Genomic DNA, 12561 nt, shown 5'->3' with positions numbered 1-12561 from the left:
TTTCTCTCATTCCTACCAGTGCCCTGGACAGACTTGCCTACGGCCAAGTGCACACACTTTCCACCTCTGAGCTGCACACACTTTCCCCCTCTGAGCTGTGGTCCCCTCATCTGTAAAATGTGATGATTCACATCCCCTCCTGGCCACAGGTGGGTGTCTGAGGTGCTGAGTGCACCCTGCTCTTCCCTACAAAGCAAACCCCTTCTCCTTTCCCCATTATCACAGATACCTGCCTGAGAATCCAGAAGAGCCCCTTCCCAGACCAACAGGCAGCTGCTACTATCAAGCAGGCCAGGTCCCAAATGCTGGGGACTTCCTCCTCTTAAATCTCATTTTCTCCCCAGACAAAAAGAGAGCAATAAGCCCCATCTCCCTTAGGTTAGGAAAATACCCTGAATGAAGATGTGCAGTATCTGGCTGGGAGCAGGACACCAACTGTCCAACAGCACAGGCTCGGAGCATGGCACTGTCCCCACTGTCCCCGTCCCTGAAAGCTGGAGCCTCGCTGCCCTGCCACTCCTGGATACAGGACAAGGATCAGAACTGGGACTGTGGCCTCTCAGTAGGGGCTGAGTGAGCAGCCATCTGCAGCCACGTGGATGGAGACCTCTCCTGCTCACTCTTCAAACTGCAACCAGTGCCGGGCGCCCACTAGAAGGAAAACTGGAAGGAAACATGGCAGGTAAACCAGGCTGTGGCCCTGCAGTGCCATCTTTGTCCTCACTTGAAGTCTGGCTCCTCTGTTCCTCCACGTCCCCTCCCCATGGCACCCCACCCCATTCCTTAGAACCTTCTGCCCCAAGCTCAGGGAGCCCGTGCTGAGGTGCAGGTAGCAGCAGGTGCAGCCTCTGCTGGGTGGAGGACAGGTGCCCTGGGGATCCAGAGTCCTGAGTGAGTGACACCAGCCCTGAGAGCGTGATTTGTCCTCCTACATGACAACACACATCTGCCAACACAGACCACTGTGGTTTACACAGGGCCTCTGCAGACTTTTATATCTGCCTATTTTGTAGGAAGGAGCTGGGGCCACAGCAGAGTCACACAGTCCACTGCCAATACAGTGCACTGCAGTTTATACAGGGCCTTTGCAGACTTTTATCTCTGTCTTATTTTACAGGAAGGAGCTGGGCCACACCAGAGTCACAGAGCTGAAGAGGAGCACGGACAACTCTGGCCATCTTCAGCCTCCAGTCTCTGGGCTCTTTGACAGCCTGAGTGTCTAAGCTTCTGAGCCTTCAGAATTTCTCATTTCCTACTTTGATAAAGAGAGAGGCGAGGTGGAAGGACCTGGCACAGAGATTGGGCCAGCCTAGCACTGACAGAGCCAGGACCTGGGGTCAGCAACTGAGCTCAGCTCCAGGCTCATCTGATGTCATCCTGACAGCCTGAGGACAGAGACCTTATCTCTATTCACAGGCATGGCGGGTGGCAGGGACTGGCCCCGGCTGACCTCGGTTTCCCAAGGGCAGAGGTGCGACTGCGGTCTTCCCTGCTCCTTCCCCAGCAGTCTAATCTGGAAGATTAGCTCTAGGTCATCTACTCCCAGTCTCAAAAAACTCCTGGATCCTTGAAAATCTCTAATAACACTGAAATAAAAAAATACAAACATTGAGGTCTATCATTTTTTACCTCTTAAGAGTAGCAAAGAATGGAAGTTCCACGTAGTAAGGGTGCAGGGACACGGGCACGCTTGTGTATTCTTGGTGTGAGAGTAACATTGGTACAATCTTCTCCCGAAGGACAATTTAGCACTATCCAAACAAAATTCTAAATTAATGAGCTCATTGACCCAAGAATTCCTCTTTTAAAGGGCTGCCCGATACTCCAGAGAATATTGACACATGGACATATGATACATACCAGGGTTCTCACTACAATGCTGCTGGAATTAGTAAAAACAAAGGCAGGACATAATGTTAACAATTGCCCATAGGATGGAAGATTAAAATCAACTGTGGTTCACCCCATGTGTTTCACCCATGCACTAAATATTATGATGCTGTTAAAGAAAATGAGATACATGCATGGACTGATAGAAAACATCTGATGTGATTTGTTGTTCAGTCAGAATTTTTAAAAGCTAAAGTACCTATAAATGCACAGGAAGAAGGCTGATGGATGGTGGGATGAGAGGGTCCTGTGGGATGGAAGAAGGCCTTGGTGTCTGCTATGGGTCCTTTGTCCCTGCCAGGTCTCATGTTGAAATCTGAACCCCAATGTAGCTGGTGGGGCCTGTTGGGGTTTGGGGTGGATCCCTCATGAAAGGCTTGGTGCCATACCTGCCCCCTCCCACATTCCCCCAGGAGTTGTCACTCTTAGTTTCCATGAGAGCTGGCTGTTAGGATGAACCTGGCCCCTCCCGCTCCCCTTTCAGAAATCATCCCCCTCCCCCTGCCATCCTCCCCACCCCCTTCCCTGATGGGCAGAATCCAGCTGTCCTTCCCCTTCACCACCAGTGGAAGTTTCCTGAGGCCTCACCAGAAGCAGATGCTGGTGTCATGCTTCTTGTACAGCCTGCAGAATCATGTGTCAAATAAACCTCTTTATAAATTATCCAGCCTCAAGTATTTTTTTATAGCCACACAAACGCACTGTCACATTTCCAAAACCACCAAATTCAGATGTTTGACCTTGTCTACACAGGTGAGCCCTACATCCACCTGGAATCGCACTAGCCTGTCAAAAAGAAAGCCATTTAATAAGCGTATTAAAAATAAGCATCAACCGTGGGTTCCACCTAATATAAACTGATGTTTAAAACATAAATTCTGTAATTATTTGGAGATTACAAAATGCTATTGGTTTCCTGGATTTTGTTTAGTTTGTTAAACAAAAACACTTAAAATTTACCGACACTTGTAAGACTGGTTTATCTTTGAGGTAATTTGGCTTTTGTTTTGTTTTTCCTTAACATAGAAGGAATCTGAAAGAGAACAATTGATAGAGACTTAATGAACTTGAAAGAGAACTGAAGGTATTGGCATTTTTCCAGACTGAGTGATTGCTTTCACAGGAAACGCTGCCTCCTGAAGGAAGGGCGTGCCCCGGTCTTGGCTGCCTGCCTGGTGGTCAATTCACTGCCCTGTACCTGTTGATGTGCAAGAAAGTGGCTGGCAGGAAACTGCTGCCGGTGTGCTTACTGGACTCGAAACGGAAGAAACAAGCAGCGGAGAGAAAGTTACTTTTTCTGCCGGGCTGCGTGTTTAACCGATTTGTCTAAGAAAAGAAGGATGGAGGGCCCGGCGCGGTGGCTCACGCCTGTAATCCCAGCACTTTGGGAGGCCGAGGCGGGCGGATTTGGCTAACACGGTGAAACCCCGTCTCTACCAAAAACACAAAAAATTAGCCGGGCGTGGTGGCGGGCGTCTGTAGTCCCAGCTCCTCGGGAGGCTGAGGCAGGAGAATCGCTTGAACCCGGAAGGCGGAGGTTGCAGTGAGCCGAGATCGCGCCAACGCACTCCAGCCTGGGCGACAGAGCGAGACTCCGTTTCAAAAAAAAAAAAAGAGAGAGAGAGAGAAAAGAAGGATGGGGGTGGGGAGGGAATGAGGGAGTGGGGAGGAGAATGGTGCTCCCCATTCACGCAGCCGGTGTGGCTCGGAGGTGGCTTGGAAGTTTACACACTTGAGCTCTATCGATTCTGAAACGTCCCGATACATCTTGAAGTGTGGGGAGCAGGGAGCCGCGCTAGGCAGCGGCCAACGTGGTGGAGTCCCCGGACCCAGACTCTTGCGGGAGGGGGCTCTGCTCCCTCCAGGCCCCGGCCGCTCCTGCCTGGCCCCGGGGACCCCGCTCTTCCTCGGACTTCGACGACGGACTCCTCTGCCCGGACATGCCCCGCCACAAGTGACCAGGGCCAGGCACCCCCGCCGTGTCCCCCTCTCTCCCTGCCCCCTCCCGGTGCCAGGCGCGCTTTTCTCCAGGCAGGACCGCGATGGGGACTCACCTGCAGCAGGACCCCGACGACGACAAACTTGAGGGTCTTGTGGACCCGGAGCCCAGGGCTGGCTCCCTGCGCCGACCTGGGTCCTACGACGCGCCCTGCCCGGGCCTGGGCACTGGGTCCCTGCTGTCCCATAGAGGTAGGGAGCGCTCCTCGGCCCCCGCCCCGCGGTTCAATCCTCCCCGCGGAAGAGCCCCACACTTTGCTGGGTGTGGCTGTGGCTGCCTCTGTCCCACTCGCTGCGCTCCCCGGATTCGGAGTCACTGCCAGGAACGCGCCCAGCTTTACTCCAGCTGGTGGTGGCGCCATCCTGCCAGGTCAATCTAAGAAGCAGCGTGCTTGGCTGTGATAAGACAGAAGTTCGCATTCGGAGTTCAGGGCACCCCTGACCCCGCCCCCTTTTCGGGGCACCTGCGGCTCCTGTTGGCCAACCCTGAACTTCCTTCCTCTGTGACCGCCCTCGCTGCCCTCGCCGCCCTCAGCTTCTGTTCCTCAAACACGGCCGCCGCGTGGATGCTGCTGCATTCGGAGTCGTTTTGCTACTGTCAAAACGACTGGTCCCAGCGCAAGGCTTCTCGGTCGGGAGTCGACCTCAGTCTCTCCGTGGCCGGATTCCCGGCTACTAGCAGGCACTCGGTGGACGGATGGGTAGCGGAATGAAGGGCACAGAGGCCGCCACCGCGGAATCTGGCCTCTAAGAGGCTTCTACGGCCTCTTCCGTCACTACCGGGCGAGTGATTCATCCTGCGTTTTTTTTTTTTTTTTTTTTTTTTTTTTTAATGGAGTCTAGCTCTGTCGCCTAGCTGGAGTGCAGTGGCCCGATCTCGGCTCACTGCAACCTCCGCCACCCGGGTTCAAGCGATTTTCCTGCCTCAGCCTCCTGAGTAACTGGGATTACAGGCGCCCGCCACCACGCCCAGCTAAGTTTTGTATTTTTAGTAGAGACGAGGTTTCACTGTTTTGGGCAGGCTGGTCTCGAACTCCTGACCTCGTGATCCGCCCTCCTTGGCCACCCAAAGTGCTGGGATTACAAGCGTGAGCTACCGAGCCCGGCGCATCCTGCTATTGGTCTCAGGTTTCCATGCCAGTGAAATGTCACCTCAACTCCACTGTCCCTGGTGTCAGGCAAGCCCGAGGGACCCAATTCTGCCTTTCCTCTGGATTTTCCTAACCTGTTAAAGACTCTTGAGAGTTCTTAAACCATGGGGAGCTACCTGGTGCATGACAGGGATGCGACTTGGCGGCAGTCCCACGTGGAGGCAGGTCCTTTACAGCAGTTCCTCCGCACCCAGCGCTTCGCGGGCCCAGGGAGCGGAAAATCAGCCTCCCGAAAGCCAGGCGAGTCACGGTCCTGCCTGCGAAGGGTTCCCAGGGCGACCTTGGGGCTGAGGAGTGGGTAAGAGAAAGGGGACGCTGATTGATATTCATTTTTCTCCATATTTTACCGAGTTCCGGTACTATTTGTTGAAAAGACTTTCTTTTCGGCCGGGCGCGGTGGCTCACACCTGTAATCCCAGCACTTTGGGAGGCCAATGTGGGCGGATCACGAGGTCAGGAGTTTGAGACCAGCCTGACCAGCATGCTTAAACCCTGTCTCTACTAAAAATACAAAAGAAACCAAATTGGCCGGGCATGGTGGCGCATGCCTGTAATCCCAGCCACTCAGGAGGCTGAGGCAGGAGAACTGCTTGAACCCAGGAGGTGGAAGTTGCAGTGAGCAGAGATCGAGCCACTGCACTCCAGCCTGAGCAACAGAGGGACTCTCCGTCTAAAAAAAAAAAAAGAAAAGAAAAAGAAATTTTATCCTTTGACACCAATAGCTACAGGACACAGTAAACACTCCCTAACTGCTAGTCAGATAAAAATAAAACCTCCCACTAAAAGTTCTGTTTCACTCAATTCCTTTTATCCAATCCATCATGTTCATAATACAGGAAATAAACAGAATTGAAGGGAGAAATTTACACTACTGTAATAATAGTTGGAGACTTCAATTGTCTCACTTTCAAAAATAGAACTATCAGAATGAAGATAAATAAGGACGTAGAGTACTTGGACATCACTATATACTAATGGAAACTAAAAGACATAAAAAACAGTTCACCACAAACAGAAGCATTCAATTTTTCTCAAAGATACATGGAATATTCTCCAGGATAAACCATAAGTTAGACCACAGAGTAATTCTTTATAAATTTAAAATAACTGAAATTAAAACTTCTGATCACAATATGACACTAGAAATCAACATCAGAAGGAAAAGAGTAAACTCACACATGTAGAAATCAAGCTTTTAAATAACCAACGAGTCAAAGAGGATCTCATATGAGAAATTAGAAAAGATCTGGAGATAAGTGAAGCAAAAACCACAACATACTAAAACTTCCGGGATGCAGTAAAAGCAGTGCTAAGAGGACATGTTATCATGGTAAATGCTTATATCAAAGAGGAAAAAAGATCTAAAATAAACAATGTACACATTAAGAAACTAGCAAAGGAAGAATAAACTAAATCCAAGGTAGCGGAACAAAGGAAATTTTAAAAAATAGAGGAGAGATTATTTTAAAAAAGAGAATACAAAAACAGTAAAGAAAATAAGCCCAAAAGTTGATTCTTTGAAAAGATTAACAAAATGGAGAAATCTTCGACTTAATTTATTAAAAAATTAAAATCCTCAAATTACTAAAATCAGAAATAAAAGTGGGACATTATTACTGATTCTATAGCAATAAAAAGGGTTAGAAGACAGTACTATGAAAAACTGTATGCCAAAAAACACAATTATCTAGCTAAAATGAACAAATTTGTAGAAACACACAACCTACCAGTACTGATAAGAAACAGAAGATGAGAACAGACATAACTGGAAGGAGATTGAATCAACAATCAAAAACTTCCCTGGACCAGAGTTGTGTCCGGCCAAATATTTAAAGAAAAATTGGCTGGGCACGGTGGCTCACGCCTGTAGTTCCAGCACTTTAAGAGGCCGAGGTGGGCAGATCACAATGTCAGGAGATCCAGACCATCCTGGCCAACATGGTGAAACCCCGTTTCTACTAAAAATACAAAAATTAGCTGGGTGTGGTGGTGCATGCCTATAGTCCCAGCAACTCGGGAGGCTAAGTCAGGAGAATCGCTTGAACCCAGCAGGCGGAGGTTGCAGTGAGCAGAGATTGCACCATTGCACTCCAGCCTGGCGACAGAGAGGGACTCTGTCTCAAAAAAGAAAAAAAAAGAAAAGAAAAGAAAAAAAGAAAAATCAACAGCAAATTTTCTCAAAGATGTGAAAAGGAGGGAACTCTTCCTAAATATTCTGTGAAGCCAACACTGTCCTTACACCAAAGTCAGGCAAAGATACCACAAGAAAGAAAACTACAGACCAATATCCCTTATACATTTTGCTGCAAAAATCTTCAACAAAATAATAACAAACTAAATCTAACATTCATCGATTTTTATTTATTATTTACTTATTAAAGACAGTCTTGCTCTGTCACCACGCTGGAGAGCAGTGGTTTGATCATAGCTCACTTCAGCCTTGAACTCCTGGGCTCAAGTTATCCCCTTGCCTCAGCCTCCCAAGTTACTGGGACTACAGCTGCATGTCACCATGCCTAGCTAATTTCTTGTTTTTTTGTAGAAATGGAGTCTTGCTATGTTGCCCAGGCTAGTCTCAAACTCTTGGACTCAAGCAATCCACCTGCCTTGGCCTCCCAAAGTGCTGAGATTATAGATGTGAGCCTCCATGCCTGACTCTGAATCAAACATTTTTTAAAAAGTTATACACCGGTCGGGCATGGTGGCTCACGCCTATAATCCCAGCACTTTGGGAGGCTGAGGCAGGTGGATCACCTGAGGTCAGGAGTTCAAGACCAGCCTAGCCAACATGGCAAAACCCCACCTCTACTGAAAATACAAAAATTAGGCCGAGGGCAGTGGCTCACACCTGTAATCCCAGCACTTTGAGAGGCCAAGGCTGGCGGATCACCTGAGGTCAGGAGTTCGAGATCAGCCTGACCAACATGGAGAAACCCCATCTCTACTAAAAATACAAAATTAACTGGGCCCGGTGTCACGCACCTGTAATCCTAGCTACACGGGAGGCTGAAGCAGGAGAATCACTTGAACCCAGGAGGCGGAGGTTGTGGTGGCCAAGATCGCGCCATTGCACTCCAGCCTGGGCAACAGGAGTGAAACTACATCTCAAAAAAAAAAAAAAAAGAAAATTAGCCGGGCTTGGTGGCGGGTGCCTGTAATCCCAGCTACTGAGGAGGCTGAGGCAGGAGAATCACTTGAACCTGGGAGGGGGAGGTTGCAGTGAACTGAGATTGTGCCACTGCACTCCAGCCTGGGCAACAAGAGTGAGAATCCATCTCAGAAAACACAAACAAACAAAAACGGATTATACACCATAATCAAATGAGATTTATTGCCGGAATGCTGACATGGTTCAACATATGAAAATCAAAGTAATACAGCACATTAACAGAATGAAGGACAGAAACCACATAATCCTCATCTCTTTTTGTTTGTTTGTTTTTGTTTTTGAGACAGCATTTCACTTTGTTGCCCAGGCTGGAGTGCAAAGGCTTGATCATAGCTCATTGCAGCCTGCACCTCCTGGGCTCAGGCAATCCTCCTACCTCAGTTTCCCCAGGAGTTGGGACTATAGGTGTGCCACCATGCTCGGCCTTTTTTTTTTTTTTTTTTTTTTTTTTAGCATAGACAAGGTCTCCTTGTTGCCCCTACTCATCTCAATTGATGCAGAAAAAGCATTTGACAGAATTCAATACTGTCTTATGATGAAAATACTCAACATACTAGGAATAGAAGGAAACTATATAGGCCGGGCGCGGTGGCTCAAGCCTGTAATCCCAGCACTTTGGGAGGCCGAGACGGGCGGATCACGAGGTCAGGAGATCGAGACCATCCTGGCTAACACAGTGAAACCCCGTCTCTACTAAAAATACAAAAAAAAACTTACCCGGGCGAGGTGGCAGGCGCCTGTAGTCCCAGCTACTCGGGAGGCTGAGGCAGGAGAATGGCGTGAACCCGGGAGGCGGAGCTTGCAGTGAGCTGAGATCCGGCCACTGCACTCCAGCCTGGGTGACAGAGCTAGACTCCGTCTCAAAAAAAAAAAAAAAAAAAAAAAAAAAAAAAGAAGGAAACTATATAGACATAATAAAAAAAATTTGAAAAATGAAACTAACATAAGGATGAAAGACTAAAAGATTTTTGTCTAAGATTAGGATCAAGACATGGATGCCTACTTTCACCACTTCTATTCAAAATAGTACAAGAAGTCTTAGAGCAATTATGCCAGAAAGAGAAACATGCTCATTCAGATTTGAAAGGAAGACATAAAATTATCTGTTTGCAGATGCCATGATCTTATACATAGAAAACCCTGAAGATTTCACAAAAATCTTCTAGAATGAATAAACAAATTTGGAAAAAGTTGCAGAAAAAAATCAATACACAAAAATCAGTTCCTTTTCTATTCACCAACAATAAACAATCTGAAAAGAAAGCAATTCCATTTACAAAGGTATGAAAAAAATGCTTAGGAATAGACTTCATCAACAAGGCAAATAACTTGTACACTGAAAACTACAAAATGTTCCTGAAAGAAATTAAAGAAAACATCAATAAATGGAAGGACAGTCTGTGTTCATGGATTGGAAGACTTAATATTAAGATGCCAACACTACTCAAAGCAATCTACAGATTCAATGTGATCATGATCAAAATCCCAATGATGTATTTTTGCAGACATAGAAAGATCCATCCTAAAATTTACATGGAATCTCAAGAACTCTAAGCAGCCAAAACAACCTTGAAAAAGAAGAACAAAGCCGGAGGATTCATACTTCCTGTTTTCAAAACTTAACCACAGGCCGGGCGAGGTGGCTCAAGCCTGTAATCCCAGCACTTTGGGAGGCCGAGATGGGCAGATCACGAGGTCAGGAGATTGAGATCATCCTGGCTAACCCGGTGAAACACCGTCTCTACTAAAAAAATATAAAAAACTAGCCGGGCGAGGTGGTGGGCGCCTGTAGTCCCAGCTACTCAGGAGGCTGAGGCAGGAGAATGGCGCAAACCCAGGAGGCGGAGCTTGCAGTGAGCTGAGATCCGGCCACTGCACTCCAGCCTGGGTGACAGAGCGAGACTCCGTCTCAAAAAAAAAAAAAAAACCTTAACCACAAGCTATAAGAATCAAAGTAGTGTGCTACTGGCAGAAAGACAGACATATAGACCAATGGAATCATATAGAGTGCTCAAAATTAAACCCTCACAAATATGGTCAAATGATTTTTGATACAGATCTCATAACCACTTGTGTTTGGCCATATTTGCATTGCTATATGGGTAATTTATAAGGAACGGTTTAATTAGCTCATAGTTCTGCAGACTGTACAAGCATAGCACTGGCATCTACTTGGCTTCTGGTGCAGCCTTAGGGAGGTTTTATTCATGGGGGAAGGTGAAGTGAGAGCAGGCACATTTTATGGTGAGAGTAGAGCAAGAGAGAAAGGAGATAGATGCTATACCCTTTGAAACAACTAGATCTTGCATGAACTAACTGAGCAAGAACTCACTTATCACCATGGGGATGGTGCTAAACCATTTGCATTAGTCTGTTCTCATGCTGCTAATAAAGACATACCCAAGATGGGGTAATTTATAAAGGAAAGAGGTTTAATTGACTCACAGTTCCACATGGCTGAGGAGACCTCGCAATCATGGCAGAAGGCAAAGGAGAGGCACATGCACATCCTTTTTTTTTTTTTTTTTTTTTTTTTTCTTTTTTTTAGACAGAGTCTTGCTCTGTCACCCAGTCTGGAGCGCAGTGGCACGATCTCAGCTCACTGTAAGCTCCACCTCCTGGGTTCACCATTCTCCTGCCTTAGCCTCCCAAGTAGCTGGGATTACAGGTACCTGCCACCATGCCTGGCTTATTTTTTGTATTTTTAGTAAAGAGGATTTATACCGTGTTAGCCAGGATGGTCTCGATCTCCCAACCTTGTGATTCGCCCACCTCATCCTCCCAAAGTGCTGGGATCACAGGCGTGAGCCACTACACCCAGCCGCAAAGGCACATCTTACATGGCAGTAGGCAAGGAGAAGTGCAGAGCAAAGAGGGGGAAAAGCCCTGTATAAACCATCAGATCTCATGAGAACTCACCATCATGAGAACAGCATGAGGGTAACCACCCCCGTGATTAAACTACCTCTCACTACAAATCAAGATGAGATTTGGGTGGGGACACAGCTAAACCATATCATTCTACTGGCCCCTTCCAAATTTCATGTCCTCACATTTCAAAACATAATCATGCCCTGGCAACAGTCTTAACTCATTTCAGCATTAAATCAGAAGTCCAAGTCCAAAGTCTCATCTGGAACAAAGCAAGTTCCTTCTACCTATGAGCCTGTAAAATTAAAAGCTAGCTAGTTACTTCCTAAGTACATGGGGGTATAGGCATTTAGTAAATATACCCATTCCAAATGGGAGACATTGGCCAAAACAAAGGGGCCACAGGCCCCATGCAAGTCCAAAATCCAATAGGGCTGTCATTAAACCTTAAAGTTTCAAAATTATCTCCTTTGACTCAATGTCTCACATCCAGGTCATGCTGATGCAAGAGGTGGGTTCCCATGGCCTTGGGCAGTTCTGCCCCTGTGGCTTTGCAAGGTACACCCCCTTGTTCTGGTTGCTTTCACAGGCTGGTGTTGAGTGTCTGTGGCTTTTCCAGATGCACAGTGCAAGCTGTCGGTGGATCTACCATTCTGGGGTCTGAAGGATGGTGGCCCTCTTCTCATGTATTCACTATGCAGTTCCCCTATTCTGTATGGGAGCTCTGACCCCACATTTCCCTTCTGCACTGCCCTAGCAGAGGTTCTCCATGAGGACTCCACCCTGCAACACACTTCTGCCTGGACGTCCAGGCATTTCCATACATCCTCTGAAATCTAGGCAGAGGTTTCCAAACCTCAATTCTTGTCTTCTGCACACCTGCAGTACCAACACCATGTGGAAGCTGGCAAGGCTTGGGGCTTGCACCCTCTGAAGCCATGACTCATGCTGTACATTGGCCCCCTTTAGCCATGGCTGGAGTGGCTGGGATGCAGGGCACCAAGTCCCAAGGCTGCAAACAGCAGGGGGACCCTGGGCCTGGTCCAGGAAACCAATTTTTCCTCCTAGACCTCCAGGTCTGTGATGGGAGAGGCTGCCGTGAAGACCTCTGATACGCCCTGCACACATAAAGACATTTTCCCCATGGTCTTGGTGATTAACATTTGGCTCCTCATTACTTATGCAACTTCCTGCAGCCAGCTTGAATTTCTTCTCAGAAAATGAGATTTTCTTTTCTATTGAAATGTCAGTCTGCAAATTTCCCAAACTTCTGTGCTCTACTTCTTCTTGAACGCTTTGCCACTTGGAAATTTCTTCATCCAGATACCCTAAATCATGACTCTCAAGTTCAAAGTTTCACAAATCTCTAGGGCAGTGGCAAAATGACGCCAGTCTCTTTGCATAGCAAGAGTGACCTTTACTCCAGTTCTCATCAAGTTTCTCATCTCCATCTGAGACCACCTTTGCCTGGACTTCATTATC

At 47.4% G+C, this 12561-nt stretch overlaps 2 protein-coding genes across 3 annotated transcripts in view; one reads left to right on the top strand and one right to left on the bottom strand.

Annotated features, from left to right (window-relative positions):
• TNFRSF10A (TNF receptor superfamily member 10a) overlaps positions 1-4655 on the bottom strand; it is a 36390-nt gene extending 31735 nt beyond the window's left edge. For both annotated transcript variants that reach the window (XM_050801435.1, XM_050801436.1), the window contains exon 1: positions 3945-4655. In XM_050801435.1, coding sequence (XP_050657392.1) covers positions 3945-4250 — 306 coding nt within the window. In that variant the 5' untranslated portion in view covers positions 4251-4655. The remainder of the gene's footprint in view (positions 1-3944) is intronic.
• R3HCC1 (R3H domain and coiled-coil containing 1) overlaps positions 1-12561 on the top strand; it is a 222898-nt gene that overhangs the window by 159977 nt on the left and 50360 nt on the right. The gene's annotated exons all lie outside the window — the stretch shown is intronic.

The sequence above is a fragment of the Macaca thibetana genome, chromosome 8 (assembly GCF_024542745.1).
Source record: "Macaca thibetana thibetana isolate TM-01 chromosome 8, ASM2454274v1, whole genome shotgun sequence".
NCBI classification, from domain to species: domain Eukaryota; kingdom Metazoa; phylum Chordata; class Mammalia; order Primates; family Cercopithecidae; genus Macaca; species Macaca thibetana.
This window is presented reverse-complemented; position numbering and strand designations above follow the sequence as displayed.